Here is a 21,071-nt window from a genome sequence, read left to right as displayed (position 1 = left end):
TGAAGGGGAGGGGACATAGATGAAGTAAAGACATTACAACAGATGCATGTTGCAAAGAAGAGCAATCGCACAAACACGAAAAAAAGCCCTACCTGTATGGTGAGGCAGTATGTCACCACCATGATTACGAGCGGGATGAAAAAGGCCACAAAGGAGCCAATCAGCACGAAGCGTTCCTCGTTGAGGACACAGCTGCCGTTGACGAAGACCTTGTCCTTGTTGTGCAGGCCAATCACTGGAATGGGCATTGACACGCCTACAGAAAGAACGAGGGTAGCAGGAGAAATGTCTGAACATCTTTCATTTGTAATATTTTGTGGGAACATTTTGGTGCATGCCCCTCCCTCATTTTCTAGGTTATTAAAAAGAAAGGCTGCATGGCATATATTTTTTCCCATGTGAACTGTAGCCTCTGTTCTTAGCTGACAGAAGTGGCATCCTGTGTGGTCTTCTGTAGCTGTAGCTCATCTGCTTCAAAGCTCAAGATGCTCTTCTGCAGACCTTGGTTGTGACAAATTGTTATTAAACTTGCTGTTGCCTTTCTTGCCAGTCTTGCCATTCTCCTTTGGCATCAACAATGCATCTTCACTACTGCTGCTGACTGGATGTTTTCTCCACAAACCCTAAAGATGATTGTGGTTCTGCCTTGGGTTCAGATAGTTTTCCTTCTTTACTCTAGGTTCTGTGTGTTCTTCTCAGGTCTTCTGTAAGCACAGAAGCACCACCTATTTCACCAAATATTTTGACTGTGAGGCACTGCCCATCAGAAAAAAGACGGCTTGAAGGAAGAGGAGCTAAAACAACTTGTTTTGTACAGAGGACGTCCAAAAAAAGCTACTCTGCTGCAGTCCAGTAATATAAATGTGGAGCTGGATGACCATTAAAATGTTATTAAGAGTGTTAGAAGAGTGAATGGGAACAAAATATGAACAATAAGGGCAATTTTTAGGATTTGTCTTTGTAGTGTTGTTATATTACACAGGCACAACACAGGCAAAAGATGAATACCAATGAGTTAGAATGTAAATTGAAACAGTGGTATGCTGGGGAACTGCTGGACCTGACATTCAAGCAAATGTTAGTTTGACATGAACCTAATATACACTCCAAAAGCACCAGGCAGGAATGGCATCGCCCAGCAGGATAATATACAGTGTGACGTTGCAAAAAACTGCCGAGGAAGAGCTCAAGGAAGATAACAAAGAGCCACATTTTTTCACTCCAAACTCCCCAGATGCCAATCTGACCAAACATACTTGGAATGCAATGAAATGAGCCTGGTTAGCCGAAGCTCCGCCCTGCAACAGAACCCAGAGTATTCACTGCAAACCCCATGATGCCAGACACCTCAGAAAATTCCCAGAGGTCCCACATCCACGCCCCAGCAGGTGTCAGAGACATTTGGAGGCACAAAGCTGAATCTACTGATTGGAATCTCATGCAGGTTGTATTAATGTTCTGGTTCTGTATACAGCATTTTTCACTCCATGCATCGAGTAACTAAAGCTGTATCTAATGATGTTTTTAAGGTAATGATTAATTAAACCTGAAACAACACCACTTTCCACCCAGTTTTAGCGTTCAGTTACTTTAAATGCTCAGAGCCGGAGTCATTACCTGGAAACACAGAGGGTCATTTTCAGAGTAATAATCATAAATCATAGCTAGAAAATGCAACATTATCTCTTCACGGGTAACCGAAAACACATTTGGTGGTTTGTACGTGAACACACTCCTTTTATGATAATGAAAGTAAATAACTATAAGGTGCTGTAGAATAACACATTAAATATATTAAATGAGAGCTGGATCTGTAGAAATATATCAGTGTGTAATGGATGTTTATAGTGGTGCTTTGGTGCTGTTAGAGGATACTGCTGATAAAAGCCTGAGGTGAGAGGCATCCTTTGAGACAGAGCTGTTTTTTTGACCTATGATAATAACACTGACTAATGTGCCGTTTTTGATTTCAAAGAGCGCTTGTGTTAAAAGTGTCTGCTGCCCTGGGCTCTGTTTCAGAACGGAGATACCGAGGGGAGAAGCAGCTCCGAGTTTTAAAGCTCTACAGGCAACAGTACTGTTTTACAGACTGGTCGCGCATCTCGGTCCCCTTTTAGCTGTGTAATGCCAGAAGTGTGGGCAGGCGTAAGTGCAAGATCTATCGTTTTCTCTCGGACTGCTGGCGACCGGGCCAACATCAAAATGCAATTTGGAGTCGTAGCGGCTCCCCTAATGCAATCGTTGCAATCGACTGCACACACGCTGCCCAGAAGGATGAATTTGTCCGCATTAAAAGTACATTTTACTTTTGTGAATGTCCAAATAACTCATGAATGTAAATAGAGTTGAGTAAAGAGGCTATCCAGCGGTCTTGGTCAAGTCACGATTCACTCCCACCATCGCACACAGTGTGTAGACCAACGGCTCCCAGCTTTTTGCTTATAATGTCCTTCAGGTTGACTCAATGATGAACTTTATTAACACCACCTCTCACAAATATCTTCATTTGAACTTCTTTTAAACTCAATCTGCACTACTTTCAGTTATGGTTAGAAAAATGTTTCCAGTATTTCCCCCTAACTATGGGCTTACTATTTTAGAAATCTATCCACAAATTGATTCTACGACTCAGTTTAATAGCTGTTGGTTATGTTTAGCTGTCCCAGTTTGTCTTTACGATTAGCTAATAACTCTATTTGTTATTAATGCTGTTAGATAATGATTTAAATTGAATATCTTACCTTTTAATTATTAATTATTTCAACTTTAAACCAACACATCCCATTGCAAGATGTAGTGTTAGCTAGCTACTAATATTTGACATTTTTTTTCATAATTTCAGCTAGCGTTACCAATATTTGATCCAGTATGGTTAGCTAGTCTACAATCAAAGATTGAAGACCCTGGGTGCTGGTTTAGGTCAGTTGGACGAGCAGGTGACCATATGCTGCATGGCTGCGAGCGGCTGGCCCGGGTTTGAGTCCGACCCATTGCTCCATGTCTCCCCCTCAGCTTTCTTGTTAGCCTTCACTGTATCTGTCTAATAAAGCCAGTAAAAGGCTGAAAAAAATATATATAAAAATTGCAGGCCCTCTCTCCTTCATATCCCCATACCTATGGCATTTAAACAACTGTTCTTGCACTTTTCATTCTTTTCCTGATTCACTTCTTTCTCTCATCACTTCATTCATGAGCTTCTCAAATTACTCCTTGCACTTTTTAGATAGACTCTCTTTATTTATTAGTCCAGTTTCACCTCGGGCCTTAGGCACCCCTAACCTGCAGTACATATTTTCAAGCTTGATCCCTCTGCCAGGCCAGTTCTTCCACAAAATTCAGTTTCACATAGATCTCAGTAAAAAAAGACAATTCCCGTACCGGGAGTTGAACCCAGGCCACCTGGGTAAAATGGGACATGACAAAGGAAAATAAAATTTCAAAACAAATGGGAGAAAATGAACAGCTGGCTACATCTGCAGAGCCCTGTTCTTTTGGAGATTTCCTTGAGATCAAAGGAACAACTTCACTAAGAGTTTATTAAAGGGGACACTGAGTTGTTATAGATGCTAAAACCATCCATAAAGTTCTCTATAAGAGACGAGCCTGGAACTCTGGGATTAGACTTTTTGCACCAAATTCAAGTTCAAGTTCAAATTTTATTCGCCACATGCAGTGGCAGGTTGCCCTGCAGTGGAATGAACCCGCCCCCCGACCTTACACACACAACACAGACATCACATGGGGATACAAGTCAGAGAACGGTTGCATTACAGAAAAAAAAAACACTGAAATGTACACTACAATGGGAAAGTACAAGAGACTTCTATTCATGCTGGGCTATAGGAGGACAGCATGAGAACAGGAAACAAAAAAACTCCTCAGCACATAAATGTCCACAGTACAACATTATAGAGCACGTGATCAGCAACAGGGGTGGGTAGGGGATGAGGAGTAATCCCAGGCAACACAGCAGCCATCCTGCCACTGCGCCGTCTCTCCAACGCGGGCCCAGACCCGCCCGTGTTCCCAGGAGGATACAAGCATCGAAGGCGTTGGAAGGGGAGGGGGATGAGTGAGTGCTTATCAGTGTAAGTGTATGTGTGTGCGTGTCCAGAGTTCAGCTGAGACAGTGTCCTTCGCCCTGCCAGGCTAAGTAAACAGTCTTCCAGCCAACCCAGGTGGCCTTGCATGGAATGGGAAGGAACAGACTAAACACAGTCGTTATCAGGGAGTTTTGTTCAGCTCCAGCCTTGAACCCACAGCTGGCGCCGAAGGGATAGCCGTATTATATGGTGATTTTTCTTTTGTGCGAACAACTCATGAGAATTTCAAAGCTGTTCTTTAACACTCCGACACTGGTCTCTCAATCTCCCGTTGGAGAGCCGTGAGCTTCTCCATGATGTTATCAAACTTGCGCTCCGTGGTCTTGTCATTCTTGTGCTCAAAGAGCCGATTCTGAGACCTCACGACTGCAGTGAGCTGTTCCAAGATGTAATCCAACTTCCGCTCAGAGGTGTTATTCTGAGTATTCACGGCAGCCGTAAGCTTCTCCAAGGTCATAACCATGCTGCACTCAATGAGCCCATTCTGAGAAGTCGCACCTTGTCCCATCGTTTCAATCCCAGCGGGCAGCTTTGAGGGGGTTCGAACACCCGGTTCCGCTTTCTTAATTCTTCGATAAGCCAGGGCCAAGCCAGCTCCGATCAGCAAGAACCCTGTTATCATGGTTCAGAATAGGTAGATATCTTCAGCGTCCTCGATCGACAGTCCCGCCAGGCACACGATCCTCCATTTCTGCCACCCGTCCATCGTGTATCCGGCAGGGAAAGTCCCTCCAGGGCACTCGGGCTCTCCAGAGCCCAGACTTCTTGTTGAGAAAAGGGTGTCAATAGCATTCAGAGACCAGTTGATCAAATCCATAATTCTCTTTTAGGTTTTAGAGAACGACAGTGAGAGACTGTTCCATAGAAAGTAATATACACGAGACAAGACAAGGACACAAGAGGCTAAGCAGGGAAGATATGGGGAAGGAGCAGAGGAGAAAAAGTGCAACTGCCTTTGCCGAGAGCCAAACGACCCTGCAGTGATTGTTTTAAACTAACAATTATAAATAAAATACTCACTACGTTGGAGAGCTGAAATATAACCTTTAGTATTTTGTTTTCAGTTTGCTAACAGATGCTCTTAGTCTTATAGAGATGTCTGCAGAGCATGGCAATAAACTTCAGACCAAGAGAGTAAATGTAAGTTTTAAAATGCATCACGCAAGGAGAATAAACAATTGCCTCCATCTGGTGTTTTTCTCATTTAGAGCGAACAATCAGGTGAATCTAAATAAAAGCTGTGATTCACCTCATTAATTCATTTCACCTTAAAACCATGTGGATCCCGAGGTAGAGCTATATAAAAACATATGTGGGTTTTTTTTCTTATTATCCTTCATTAAACTTGCTTTTATTTCAACCTTTCTCTGTGCTTGCTCTGCCAGCTGTCACTACAAGTTCATTTTTGTCATGTCAATCATGACAGCAAGAGCCAACCTCAGCCTGTGAAATCTGACTTTGCCCAGATTTTACTTCATAAACCACTGACTTGAGACTTGACCAAAAACCTTCTGAAGAATCATATTAGCAAAAATGTCCACGTGAGGACGGATCGGCATCAGAAGGTCATAAAGACATGATTTACATTTACAAGGTCATAACAAAATCAGCTGAATCCAGGACTTCAGAGAGTTTCTTGATAACTTCTGTCTTAAAATAGATCCGCCCAACGTGGGGCTCGAACCCACGACCCTGAGATTAAGAGTCTCATGCTCTGCCGACTGAGCTAGCCGGGCTTGCACACCTAGGGAAACCGCACTGGTAATGTTCCTTCTAATTTTCCATGTGTCTGAGCGAACACACAAACTCCCTGAGCGATCCCTTGGACCACTGTGAGCGACAGCAGACGTGTGCACTGTGGTCACGCCAGCATCGAATCCATCCAAGTTACATGGTTTATTAAAATAATCAAATTACAGCATTTACATTTCTGTTAGACTGCTTTTAATTAACTGCATCAGCCCACTTACAATGAAATTTTAAAAAAAAATCTTGTGACCTGTGTAGTATGTTAACACTATTGGAAGTAAAAATAACCTGAACTCCAATTTTTAAAACACAACTTTCTTTCTTTCTTTCTTTTCTTTTTTTTTATAAAGCTCTGCTTTGTATTATGAGTATGAGTCTGTCCTGTAACTCTGTCTGCAAAATACAGTATATAATGACCAATGTTGGGAAATTAATTACATAGTTACTTCTTCAAAAAAGTAACTCAGTTTGGCAAACAACAAAGTTTTTTGCAGCTGTTTACCTAAAAATGCAGCCAATGCGTTTTTTTAAATAAACATTTCAAACTATTTACAGAACAATCAGCTGTTCTGCATCAAATTTGATGCCACACAAATTATTTGTGCCACTCCAAAAAATATTTCTGTCCACTATGAGATAAAGGAGAACAAAAGCCTGTTACCTGCAGGCCTGACAACAGGAGATGTATCACTTCTGTAACACCTGTAACATTCAGCAGTCGCCTCATTGTTCTGACACACACAACAAAACTATTGACTACACTACACACTAACTACACAAGATTTGTGCTAAACGTCGCAAATCTCTCACATCTCAAAACAACGTCCCCACCCTTCCTAAACAACTAAATGCCAGAAAGATGAACAAATCTCACAAAACTCACTGAATTCAGTCTGATGATCTCTGGGGTCAGTGTTTTAATGTAGCCATCAAATATTTGGGCCAAGACTCAGAGTCCCATTTAGTGGTCACTAAGCCATCACCAGAATATGACTGCATTTCAGTAAATGTATTCCATCTTTTGGTCACCACTCAGACTGCAAGTAGCTGCTTTAACATGATGGGTCAGCACATTTTATACTACAAAAAGAGAACATAGAGCTCCCAGTACCCAAAATGTTGTCCTTATGCTCCACATGACATCAGTTTATAGAAATTAGCCTCAAACCTTTGAGCAGTACAAGTGCATCTAAATATGTAACAGCTGTCAGTTTGGACCAAAACAGACTGAGGTCATTCATGCAAACCGCCTGCTCTGCATTTTTAATTTGTCACCAATGAGAAAACGGCTGTGTTCACACAGATACTTGAGAGGACACACATTAGCTCTAATGGACAGCGGGGAAAAAAGCCGGAAGATACACGAATGCTAGAAAGTAAAAAGTCAACAAGAAGCAGTAAACATCTTCTGTTTGGGTGTTTCTTTGTTAATCCTTTAGCATTGATCTCTGTAAGCCCTCTCAGACCTCAATCACAGCTGAACATTGTGGTGCAGAACCTCTTGAGGGGTCAAGGAAATGCCAGCAGGAAAAGAGCAATTTCTTCTGATTTAAAGCCGGATGCGAATGAGTGCAGAGCAAGAAAGGACAGAAAAGTAAAAATCTACCTGCTATCTGGAGGCATCAATCAACTCAGTCTGTCAATGTAGCTCTCAGGAAGTAATCCCTGTCAGCAAAACAACTTTTTAACTGTTAACTAAAAATGTATTACGTAGGAAACTATTAAAAGACTCATTAATACTATTTTTCCTTTTAAGATGGATCACTCAATCATCTTTGGATAGGAGTAGATTGTTTTCCACATAAAAGGGCATAAAAGAATAAAGAAAGTGAAAAGAGGCACTATATAAAACTTTAATGATGTTTGATCTCTTTTCTTCAACTCGGGCAAAGAAATCCATCTTTTTTTTGTATCAGTGTGTGATAACATGAAAAAACAGCAGATAACTAAGTTGAGTCCTGGAATCGATACAGCTTGTGTTTTACCTTTTGGGACTTTTTGACCGAGCCACTGTGAGCACATAGCTTGGCACACTTTTCCGCCTTAACCACTTACAAACCAACTTATTTGTCAACACGAGGCTAGCTGTTGATAGTCTCAACAGCTTTAGCCTTTAATAAAATGTTTCATCATTAGGACACGACCGAACATTTAATCGCATCCAACCAAAAGATAACAAACCTTTGCCCTTCATTAGACGCTTTTTGATTCACTTGTTTCTTAGTGAAACACGTATTAAATCCCCACACGGGAAACCTGATAGCCTGTGGATTTTGTTCTGTGACACCGTGACTTTAAATGCAGCAACAATCGATGCCCAGGTGGAGTTTATGCACGCATGCAATGACTTTGCATAGCTGCTTTCGAGGTCAGAGGACGTACAGTAGCGGTACGCACTTTCACACTTGTATGTGTGTGTCAAGACTTGATGCCCTCGTGGGTGTTAAAGGGCTCAGAACAACATCAACAGGAGTCGGAGGTCAGACAGAGCGAGGGAGGGTTGAGGGAAAAGTTTTAAAAGTCATTTGATCCCTCATCGCTTTCCTCACAGGGAGGTCATACTTTCCCCAGTGCAACACACACACATATATAAACACACACACAAATATGCATGCTTGATAAACTAAATTCTTCAAGGCATTAGGTGCCTGAAATTTATGCTCTAACAAAGACTGCAGCCAGGTCCATAAGTTCTTGCCTCTTTGCATGACCAATCAAAACAGTCAATGTGTGACTGAAGTGCAGTCTTTCAGCTTTAATTCAAAGTGTTACACAAAAGTACTACATCAAGACTTAAAGCTATCGGTGTTCATGAAAGCAGTAACATAGCCAGATGAGGCACAATTCATTCTAAACTCTCAATATGAGGTCCAAAGAGATGAGAAAGACAAGATGATAAAAAACCCCAAAAATAAAATCAGTGAGGCAGTGGAAACTATACAAGAGGCCAAATCAAAAGTCTTTTTCATTCTTACAAAGAAGGAACTCACCGACCAGGTCAGCCACACGAAAAGGCCTAAAAGACCACAGAAGCCAATCTGCCACACTGGTTGCTTTTCATGTAAGACGGTGACATCCCGACAGCTCTGTGGCATTTATACCACTGCTGAGAGCATAGGTACCAGAGACTAGTCTGCAACCTCCTGGCAAAGAACGATCTCTAAAGAAAAGTGAGACTGATAGTGAGCGGTTCCTGTTGGAAATCCATTGCTAAAGTTTCAGTCACGCAAGCTGAAAGACTGGAAAGTAATCCTCCTTTTCCCCCCACCCTAAGCTGCTTTTGCAAGCAGCTCTTCTTTACTTTGAAGGCAAACAATTTCCATTTCCATCCAAACCACGGGCAACCGCAGCAAGCTGACAGTAACCAAAGCAATCTAGCTTGAGACATATTTTCCTTGCTGATAGGGACTCACTGACTGGTTTCTACACCTGTGCGACTGACGTCTTATGCCTGAATTATGCTTCAGCTGCGAATCTGCTCCTTAACCTACAATGTAACTGCAGAATCTAAATCAGGCCTTAGCCAGTGCGTTTAAAGTTGAGAGTTGGGAGCGAGGCATGTCTTTTATATTGCCTAAACCTGTTTCGTCATGACGCAGATGGCAAAGGATGTTTTGTGCATCATTTCGAGATGCCAGTGATTTTTACAAAATGTCAGTATTTGACTCCCAGTAGGGAGACAGTGGGTTGAGAAGAAAGTGTGGTGGGAAGCTCTTGCTTGCGACAGCATGAGAAGATTTAAACACCGTTGGCTGAGCTGTAATGTTACCCAGCTGCAGGTGCAGTTCAGCAGAGAGGAAACAGCTTTTAAATGAAACCAGGTTGTGATTTCTTAAAGAGAAATTGTTGCTTTTTTCCTGATTCAAAATTTGGCAAGTGAATCATATCTACACCAATTTATGAACATTATAAAAGCAAGAGGAAAAAATATGTTGAATTGTTTTTTGGGGGTGTACTGTCCCTGTAAAATAACAACGAAAAATAAAATAAAAATCATAAGACTATATGAGATGTAGTCTTTTACTCCAGCAAAGCCACAATTCACACTAAAATCCTTGTGGTAAAACATTAAAAGTAATCTTTTAGGCATCCACATATGAATGTTGACTTGCAGTGTGTATATATATATATGAAGTGTCAATAACTCCACGACATCTTCTGGCTACCTTTAACAATTACATTTCAAGATCACAAAATTAATTTATTTGCATATTTTCATCTTAGCTTCTAACAAAATCAAATAAGAAAAGTGCTGCGATCACCTTTGGGGAGTAAAAAGTCTGTGATGCAAATCACTTCCAACTGTAACAACACACAGCCAGACGCTTTGAGCGTCAACAAACTGAGAGGGTTCCCACTGCTTCATAAAGTCAGGAGGGGCACTGATAGGACCTTTGGAGACACTGCGAGGGGGATTCTGAAAAGTCATTAAATTTAACAACAGTCATCAGTCTGGAAACTCTCCATGTGTACCTGTAGGGGTCGGCTAAATTAACAGGGGTGTAATACAAAAATCCAGTCTTGCAGTTGACCACAAAGCGACACAAAGGTAGAATGTATTTTCTTCATTGTGCTCATTAATAGATGTGTGAAGATGAAAGGCCAGTTCACTGAATTAAAGAAAAAAAGAGAAACAACCCCAGCGCAAAAGCAGAACGTGTTCAGAGACTAATTAACTCACAGATAATATCCAGAAAGGTATAGATCATTGGTCCCCAATCCCAGTCCTCAAGGGTCGGTGTCCCTGCAGGTTTTAGATCTCACCCTGGGTCAACACACCTGAATCACATGATTAGTTCATTACCAGGCCTCTGGAGAACTTCAAGACATGTTGAGGAGGTCATTTATCCATTTAAATCAGCTGTGATGGATCAAGGACACATCTAAAACCTGCAGGGACACTGGCCCTTGTGGACTGGGATTGGGGACCCCTGGTTTAGATCATGGGATCTAAACCAGGAGCTGTAACTGATGACTTGTCTGTGTTCTCAGTGCGTCAACAAAGATTTTTAGACTTTGCACACTTACAGATTTCTTCACACATTTACAAATCTGGTTGCACATGCTCACACAGACAAATTGTTTTGCTACAGTAACAGCCTCATATACTTCATGTTTTTCTTGATTAACAACACCAATCAACATGGTGGGATGAGTCAAAGATGTTTGTCTGTAAGCGCTTTGTCACGAGTTGTCAACAAAGTTGTAAAGTCATGAAACTCTGGCAACTCTTATGGTGGCACATTTAAATAACAGTTCATTCAAATAAAAGATTTGCTCTGTCTTGTTTATATAGTTTAGCCTGGAAAAAAAAGGCTGTATGGTGGAAGACTATGGTGGTACATAGATGTCCAGTCCTTCAGAAGTCTTTGGCAAAACCCCTTGCTGTCCTAGCCTCTGTAAACAGTTTACTGCTCAGTTTATGTGCTGAGCCACAAATATTCGGTCATAGGAAGTAAAAAATACAACTGTATTTTGTAAATCCGAGTTGGAGACTATGTTTCAAAAAGGAAGTGGTGCGCTCACTAAACAATGACTTGTGGTTTACATGACATTAACCAGTGAGCAAGCCGTTTCACTCTTGTCCTCATCACTTCTATTTTTTTTTAAACCAAGATGGTGACGGTGAAAACAACAGTGTCGAGGCTTCAAAACATGGCTTCACAAACTGTACGGTTACATTGTAACCTTGGTTCTCTGAGTAAGAGACTATCTCTCCACTCTATACATATGGAGTATGTAGCAGAGTGGAGAGATAGTCTCGATATGATAGAGAATAATGGATGATGTCATGGTAGTTACGTGTATCTTTTACACTAATTTCCTAAACCAGTAGCTGTCTGCTAACCAGCTGTCTGTTAGCCAGCTACTCATTAAATCTGACCACTTCTGTGATGTTGGTGCCTTTTGGAGCAGTCGTAATGTGATAATTTGGCAAATAATATGGTTTTCTGCACGGGTTATTTAACTAACAGTCCATCCTAAAGCCTGTGCAGCAGTTTTGTTGGCTGAAATTGGAGTATTTGTGATATTCATGTTGTCAAGTGGCCTCCACCTCTTGACACCATGAATATAAACTGCACAATTATGTATAATTACGCCATCACTTACACTTCTAAATAACTGAAATATTTTTTAATTAGGAATCTAACAGTGCCTGTGGAAAAAGAGCCAAATCTACCTTTATGTATTAACATGCAAATGCTGACCTATAGATATGGTCCACACTGCAGCGATCTTCATCATGGCTTTGGTTCTAGAGTTGAAGCGGCTATGCTCTATAGGGTTGCGGATGGCGACGTATCGGTCGAGGGAGATAGCGCAGAGGTGCATGATGGAGGCGGTGGAGAACAGCACGTCCAGGTAGATCCAGATCGGACACAGAGCGCTGGGGAGGGGCCAGGCGTAGTCTGGAAGAATTGAGAGAGAACATGAAAGATTACCGTGCTGCCAGGTGATGTAAATAATAATAAGCTGCCTGTTGTTTTTTCACGGGCAGCGGTTGCTGCTCTTGACTTTAAAAGCAGTAATTCATTTTTTTCAATCGATTCTAGGAGTCTGGCTGAGTGAATGGCATCAGGGTTAGCAGACTTTGAGGGCTTAAGATGCAGCATGGAGAGGCTGACTAAATGTTAATTAATTAGAGTACATCAAAGGGAGAATGCAAATTACATGCAGCTCCATGTTTCTGTGAAAAATCAGATAAATGTGAGAGTTTGATTACAGCATTTCTCTGGTTTATTGTAAAAATTCTGATTAGGCTTAGGCAGAGTTATTTAGATGTCTAATTTAATGGCTGGGAATTAGATTTTAAGAGTAGATGATCAGTTTGCATATCAATAAACCCACTATGAATATAAGGTTTAGTTTAGATAGTGTTTTATGTCCCATAGCTACCATCTGTACAGGGCGATTACACCAAAATTATGTGTGAAAATCAGTATTTGTATAAGTATGTGCTTTTGCAGGTGTAGTTGTTGTTGTAGCCTGAGGTTTATTGCATCTTGCATCCCTAAAAAATGAATCCAACAAAGAGGAATAAGGGATTAGCCCCGATTCTAAAGAGAATAACTGATTTAATAAAAAGTTCAACTTGTCAATAACAAATTATAATGACAATATTTCAAACAAACAAGGATGAAAAAAAAATGAAAAAAAGACAATACTGGAGAGAGCATGTGATTATGTAAATAGCAATGAGATTCAATCATTTTAGCTTTAAATAGTTGATGAACCACATTAAAATCTGATGCGAGGGTGCCCAAAGACTTAATCCTAAACTGACCAAATTCTTACAAATTTCAAAATGCCCCAGTTACACTGGGTTGTGCATGTTTGAAAAAATTCACTACAATCTTGTAAATCATGCCCACTGACCTTAACCTAAGTGCTGATTGGCTCACAGAGCTGCTAGCATGACTGCTACTAAATTGTTTTTCTTAATGGCTCCTTGTATCATTATGCTTGTATTTTGCCACTACTTAGCCAAATGTATTGCCGCAGACTGAAAACAACAAGGCTTTGCAGAAGCCAAGAACTAGCTGCAGTCTTTGAGTTTTGCATTCCCACTCTAAGCATTCGTGCTAAAGACCACTCTGAATACTGCATTGTGTACAAACCATTATGATGAGGCACCTCAAAACATTTGAATGGAAGACTTTGCTAAAAACATTCAGGACACAAATGCCGCAAATTATTCAGATACACGAAAGATTTATTTTATGTATTTATTAACAGGAAAAATCAAAGTTGTTAAAAAAATTCTCAGACTATCAAGAACATTTAATTTTTCCTCATAGTCAAGGTTAGCTACAGGGATTTGAAAGACAGCAGGCTCATACTTACTGGGTTAGTATGAATTAGGGCTGCTAACAAGATGCAGCTAACTGATCATTAGCAACTGTGAACCCCCTCAAGCAGTTTGTTCCAGCATATTTGTTAGATGTATGTAGTAGGCCAATCTTAATAGAACTTACCACAAAGTCAGAAGAAACAGCTACACCTGATGTGGGTCTTGAACCCACAACTCTGAGATTAAGAGTCCCATGCTCTACCAACTGAGCTAGCTATGCCTACATCAGAAAGTCTACCAGTGTCATTCGGGATGCTAAATGTTAGAGTTCATGAACCATTAGAAAAAGATTGAACAACCTGGGTTATACAACTGTACAAAAAAGTATTCTAGAGTCAAATGGTAGGTCATCTGTGTGACAACTAAAGGTTGGCTGAAGCTGGTCCATGCAACAGGACAACGGTCCAAAGCAAAGCAGCAAAAAGAAAAGAATCAAGATGTTGCAATGGTCTAGTCCAGATATCATCCTGATTGAAATGCTGTGGGAGGACCTTAAGAGAGCTGTGCACAAATGAATGCCCACAAACCTCAATGAACTCAAGCAAAGCTGTAAAGAAGAGCGGGCAAGAATTCCTGACCAATAATACAGTCACCTCACAAAGAAACTAATTCAGTTTATTGCTTCTAAAAGTGGCTCTACTGAATTATGGGGTGCACTTCATTTTTCACATGAGCGCATAGAGAACTGCATAAGCACAAACGACATTGATTTGCTCGTCTCTCGCCAACCTAATTGGGGTGTCGACCAACAGCCCAATAGAGTGACTGTGCTGGGCGTGAAACAAGACATTAAAAGTCAAACAAAGATAAAAGAAAAGCATTCCTGACCACAGTGGGTTCAATTTACCTCCCAGCAGGAAACAGAAGCTAGCATCCGATGCCCAGTTTGTGAAACTAAAATCAGATCAGCCTTCTTTTTTTTTCTTTTTTCTTTTTCAGTGATGCTGTATGATCCCAGAGGGTGAATTCCTCTTTTATCTCTCCCTGCGCTTGCTAATCGAAGGTCAAATCTAGTACCAGTGTGATACCCTGTAGAGCTGCTAGCTAGTCAGTCTCGCCTCGCTGATTTGTTGGGTGAGCAGTTTGGGGTCGTTGGGAATAAAATCGCTCTCTGCCATCTCAGCGCCTGGGATAACAATACAGCAGCTACAAACACACGCGAGGGAGTCAGCAGAGTCCAGCAGATGCATAATTACAATCAGCAGGTCACACACTGCTTAAACTGGGCTTAAATAATTAGCTTGATTGGCAGGCTGGCTGCTGAGTGGGTTAAAATGATATTCTGGCAGTCTTTAACTCACTTGCAAGAAAGATACTATTTATTTAAAGAAATGAAACGAGTAAAACCAAACATCAACTACAATTATGCTAACTGCTCGAGGCACGAATGCTCCATTACCGTACTCAGTGTCACAGCTTGCATCTTCTTGTCTCCTCTGTCTTTTTCAATTGCTTTGGCTCATATGTATTTTCTGTCACTTTCCTTTCAAATATTCTTCTAACTGAAATCTGTGCCATTGCTTCCACATTTCAAGGGACTATAGTGCATCACAAATCATCCAGTAAAAGCAATCTTTGATTCTGAGTGATATGTTTCACTTGAAAAGCTGTTCTGTTACGAATAAATACAAAGTGAGCAACACTGATGCTGTGTCATCCTCCTAAAGAGGGCATATACCGCAAAAACTGCCTCTCTGTGCCCGCGGCTATTTATATGAACCGAGGACAAGACCTGGGGCCAAACCCGCGAGCGTGTAATCTGGCTGCTTAATTTCATCTCTGATTTGTAGGACGAGCAGCACGTATGTGATGCATGTGGAATGAATCACACGCTTGTTTGTGTGCATGCTGAGTGGGAGGCAGCTTGCATAATGTTTCAGAGGTCAAACGCTTTTTGGGGGGCAGTGCATGACACACACAAACACACAAGGTGTTACTCAGCTGGCTACCGGGTGAGTTAGACTTTCTTCTAAATAGACCGAGTGAAAATAACTGAGTGCTGCAGTCAACGGTACAAAATAGCTAATAATTAAACAGCACTTTTGAATCATCGCACATTTTGTCAGGCTTTACATAATACGGAAAGGTTATGACGTATGAACAGGTCAGATGGTAGTCAAGAAGGGCGCTTGTGGTGGGAATTTGTGTTGTATTTCTGCTCACTTTAGTTTGATGTAACACTGATTTCCAAAAATTAAAAAAAAAGAAGCATCAGCTAGTTTGATTATAGGACGTGTGATGTCCATGAACACGTTCGACCAAATGCTGAACTCCAGAACTGAAAAAAAAGAAGTCAATAACTGCAGTCCCTCCAGTGGCCACTTGAGGCTGACTGAACAAGCAAATTTCTACAGACTACAATTTTAAAATGTCTATTTTTGCACCAGGAAAAAAAAGGCATGTTTACAGTTTGTTACATGAATTAATTCGTTTTTTTAAAAGAAAATCTCCTGGTTTTCAAACTCATGGCCTTCAGCTAACATTTTATAACCTTCTGAGACACTTGTACCTGCAGACAGGGGGAGCTAAGGATTGCACTGTCTGAGCAACAGCTTCCACAACAAGTCAGATTTTACAGCAATTACATGCTTTTTTAGCATCTTAACTAAATTCTCCATGTTTACCTGACTGTATCCCTTGATAAGCATGGAGCTTTGCAAATTTGATTTGGCAGATTTTAATGCCAGATGCCTTTCCTGGCGTTAGACACAAACCCAAGGGGAATTTGTGTCTCTGGTTGGAACTGAATCAGCAAACTATCACTTACCAAACAAATGTGTTAACCACTATATGTCTGAATTTGTCCTAAAACCAATGAGCACTGAGCACAGGCTAGAGGACTAGCACAGAGGATGTCAGGCCCTCAGGTTATCCTCATGAACTCTGATTCTGATTGTTTGGTCATACCAACCATCCTGTTCGCCTTTGCGCGAAGCAGCAGATACTGTTCTACCTGTTTAACCTCTGTAGGGTCCAGGTATCATGTCGCTAACCTGAGCCAAATGCAAAACTACTGAAAAAAACTGAGAAAAGATGAGGATGGAAGGATTTCAGTGGCCTCCACCTGTAAAACCATTCCTGTTTTGGGGGTTGTCTCATTGTCGTCCCTCTAGTTAATATCATTAATACAACAGCAGCTGAAACTCATTGACAACCTCCAGTGTTGGGGAGTAACGGAATACATGTACCGCCGTTACGTATTTAAAATACAAAATATGAGTAACTGTATTCCGTTACAGTTACCGTTTAAAAAGGTGGTATTTAGAATACAGTTACTTTGTTGAAATAAATGGATTACACGGCGGTACTTTCCTGTTTCATATTGTCGCAGGTCAGGCCTGTTTGGGTTTTGTTTGACAGCTATGTTCTGTTGTTCCAGGCAGCAGCGTTACGGTTGCCATGGTTACAGGGCGACGCTCTCTCTCGCTCTCTCTGCGACTGTGTGTTTCCTGGGTGAGAGAGCGCCTTTTTCTTGTTGTTGTTGTTGTGCTAAACTAACAGGCAGAATGCTACAAGCATAGCTCTAAAGAATGTAGCATCATGGGCAGTGTAGTCCGTGTTGCAGGGAGAATGGACCGCCATACACGTTATGCATTATGTGTGAGCAAGAGGAGGGAGAAAAAGGAGAGTGGAAAAGTACAGCAGTCATCGAGCAAAAACAGGAGCTGGAAGCATGTAAATATAATAATAACCACTGCAGCCAAGAAGAGTGCCTGACGAGCCCAGTTGTAAGTAAGCTTTTAAGACTCGACTGTACACTGTGTTTGTGTTTTCCTCCAAAAACAATAAGTTCCGTTGGAGCAGCCTTTCAACGCCTCTCTCTGTCTCTGGCAAGAAAAGTTGACCCACACAACAAAGTAAAGCTAGTTTTCGGCTACGAGCCGACACGGAACCCGCTGTATTAGTCAGAGTATTACTACGGTTCGGAGCCGCGGACCTTCAGTAACAGTAACAAATCACAGCAATAGTACATTCACGTAGTTGTAAAAAGCATGATAATATATTAAGTAATCCAAAGTATTCAGAATACGTTACTCTCATTGAGTAACGTAACGGAATACGTTACAGAATACATTTTGGGGCATGTATTCTGTATTCTGTAATGGAATACATTTTAAAAGTAACCTTCCCAACACTGACAACCTCCTATGTTACTTAACTGACCAGATCAATATCTCAGAAGTTTAACTGACTTGGTGGTATACTTGGAATAACAATGCTCTCTATATTTTTTTGAGCAGTGGACATTCACACAGTATGACACACATCTTTATAAAAACATAAGGCTCCTGGTCCCTTGCTCAAGACTTTATTCCAGCATATTGTGATTTAAAACAGCTATGCCAAACATGTGGCTCTAGCCCACAACCCTGAGATTAAGAGTCTCATGCTCTGCCGACTGAACTAGCTGGGCATGCTCCTTGAAAGCTTTTTGTGACATCACCTGAACCACTTTATCAGATTTCATGCACTAGAACTCTTGGAAACTCACTGACATTTACCTTTCACTTCACACGTGTGCACACAGTCTATGTACACATGTGAGTCTATGCCTCACCTCAGTATGTGCTTCACATAACTTTACACACCATGTTGGAAAAATGGGCTTGCCGCCATCAGCTTGAGGCTGGCTCAAAAACCAGAAAAAAAGCATGTTAACAGTTGGGTACAATGGACAGTTTTGGTCTCTATAGCTACTTTTTTTCTTCAAGACAAATTTAAGAGTTTATCGAACCCATTAATTTGTATTGTGTTATGGCTTAAGGTTGTGGGTTATAAAGTGTATATCCACTTAATAACCTTTGTATTGGAGTTTTGTGTACTGATGGTAACTGAATCCTTGCCCCATCCAAACATCCCCGATCCCTAGTGGAATTACTGGGCCGGACATTACATCGCCAGCACCACAACAAAGACTCCGGTAGGGGAAGTGGTGGTGGGCTCTGTGCTTATGTGCTTCGGGATCGGTTCCAGATCAGTAGAATAATAGACAGTCACTACTCACTAGACTTAGAGGCCATGTCCACTTAGTGCAGGCCTACTTTATCTACTTCATGTGCTAACGGTAGCCAAGGTTACCATCGTTTACATCCTCCTCGATGCTAACGTTAGCTCAGTACTCAACCACTTCCAACTTATCGTCAGGGGGCTCTCAACAGCAGAGAGAGCACCCTGAGGGCACCCATATTGTTGCTGGGGACTTTAATAAGGCATGTTTGTAATTTGTACTCCCCAAATTCCACCACCATGTTATTCCTACCAGGGCAGATAGGACACTGGACCATGTGTACAGTTACATCACTCAACATCATTGCCTACATCCCCCTCCAAGCACCCGGGAATTAAAACATGGCCTTATGATGCTCTCCTCCAGCTACAGGACTGTTTTGATCTGACAGACTGGTCCATCTTTGAACAGCAGGACCTGGAGACCTTCACTCAGTCTATGTAGTGCTGTGTAAAGAATGTGACTGTGACCAAAACCATCTGGATTTTTCCTAACTGAAAACCTTGTATGATGAGTGAGGTACAGACTTTGATCAGAACTCGTAACTCAGCCTTCAGGTTGAGGGACAGTTCCCTGTACAGCACTGCCAGAGCCAACCTGAGGAGGGGCATCAAACAGGCCAAGGAGGCCTACAGGAGGAGGATAGAGGGCTTCCTCAAGGACAACAACCTCCGCCAGGTGTGGAGAGGCATCCAAGCCCTCACCGACTAAAATAGGCCCCAGCCTGTATGTCTGTATATGACATATGATAGATGATAATAGGCCTTCTCCGTCTGTGTACATTGGCCCTCTTTCCAGTTTCTTAAAGCACAGACTTTGATGTATTGAGTTAATTTACTGTTGGGGGAAAATCAGTTTTTTTAAACATGTCTTCTTCATTAATCTATGTTTCCAGTTTGTGACCAGAGAAATAGCCTTCAATGAACACTTTGATTGAGTTGACCTTGCATGTCATGCACCTTTTTGGCTGTGTTTTCCTGTCTGTGTAATCTCCTCCTGCCTTAATTTAGTCCATGAGATATCATTTCCTTTCTCTTGCCTTTGTTCCATCTCATTTTCATCCTTACCTAACCATTCTGCCCTCCCTCACATCAATAATTCATAGTTTTGGGTATTTGTTTTATATTTGGTCATAAGACTTGAAGTGAGATACCTTTAAAAATGAGCAGTTTCCTCGCTTCATGTATTATCAGTGTTTTATTATCACGTCTACTGTATGTTTTATCACTGAGCAAACAGAGACCTGAGGAAGGGAAGAAGCCAAATGAATCTGAATTACATTCAGTTGAGATGGCACCATATCTCCCTCCCGTCATAAGGTCTCAATGTGGAGGAAGGGAAAACATAGACAAATTGCTGAAAAGCAGAATGGAAATTAGATTGTGTCTGCAAAACGGAACAAATTATCCTGAAAAACAGAACCATAAGTCTTAACCCAGAAGAAGACCTTTGTGTTCTTGCTGTTGCTTTTTTAAACTGTCCTACCAAGAAGAAAAGCATCAGATGTTTCAGTGCTCTGACCCTAAAATAAGTTAAACGATTTTCACGTTCCTCCCCTCTACTCACTAAATCAATTACTGGTGCAGCTGAAAAAGTTAACTACACAGCAACAAAGTTTGCATACAGGAGAGACTTCAGCTGTGTATGAAAGATGGATGCCCCCACCATGAAGAACAAAGTCCTGTTGTTAAGTGTTGAGCTGTCCTTCTTTATTGCCGCTGCCTTTGTTTTTTGACAGAAACAGAAGGTAACGAGACAGGTTTGGAACTGGCGTGCAGTATCTCTCAGTGTCTCACACTGAAACTAGCAACTGACACCAAAATAATCACCAAGAAAGCATTTATTAAGGGAAACCAAGCAAGCTGAAGGGCTGGGACTGTGTTTGGGTTTGTAAGAATGAATATTCGCAATAACAGCTTCCACATCAAGTCAGACAGAGCTTTTCTTGCAAGTAAATGCACAACAAACACACAATGCAGGCCTGGCTAGCTCAGTCGGTAGAGCATCTCAGGGTTGAGGGTTCAAGCCCCACGTTAGGTGTTAGCATTTTAGGACTTTACAGTCTAGTATAAATAATTAACATAAAGTCTGTCTAATTGTGGAAGCTGTTACTGAGAAGGTATAATAATCCACAGTTCCTCCAGTGCACTGAAAAAAAGGCACTGGCCATCTCTTGGATTTATGTAAGCATCTTGCATGTATTTAACACAATTGCCTCATGTTTTAAAGATAAATGTAACCATATAGTGTAAAAACTACATGATATGCAGAAAGGGTGTATTAAATTGTTCATATCATGTTCAGGTGAAGTAAGTCAATAAGATAGCAACATTAAATCTCGTGAAACCACGCGTGATTT

The 21,071-nt window shown here is 41.3% G+C and overlaps 1 protein-coding gene and 1 non-coding gene across 3 annotated transcripts in view; both read right to left on the bottom strand.

The window, feature by feature from the left end:
- Positions 1-21,071, bottom strand: part of htr2cl1 (5-hydroxytryptamine (serotonin) receptor 2C, G protein-coupled-like 1) — a 222,828-nt gene that overhangs the window by 10,168 nt on the left and 191,589 nt on the right. For both annotated transcript variants that reach the window (XM_006807044.2, XM_006807045.2), the window contains exons 6-7: positions 12,062-12,262; positions 93-256 (exon numbers count right to left, since the gene is read on the bottom strand). In XM_006807044.2, coding sequence (XP_006807107.2) covers positions 93-256; positions 12,062-12,262 — 365 coding nt within the window. The remainder of the gene's footprint in view (positions 1-92; positions 257-12,061; positions 12,263-21,071) is intronic.
- Positions 5,767-5,839, bottom strand: trnak-cuu (transfer RNA lysine (anticodon CUU)). Its single transcript has one exon. It is a non-coding gene; the product is annotated as a tRNA-Lys (tRNA).

This window comes from Neolamprologus brichardi, chromosome 3, assembly GCF_056152115.1.
Source record: "Neolamprologus brichardi isolate AB-2024 chromosome 3, ASM5615211v1, whole genome shotgun sequence".
Lineage (NCBI taxonomy): Eukaryota > Metazoa > Chordata > Actinopteri > Cichliformes > Cichlidae > Neolamprologus > Neolamprologus brichardi.
The sequence above is the reverse complement of the archived record's forward strand: the minus strand, read 5'-3'. Positions and strand labels throughout refer to the sequence as shown.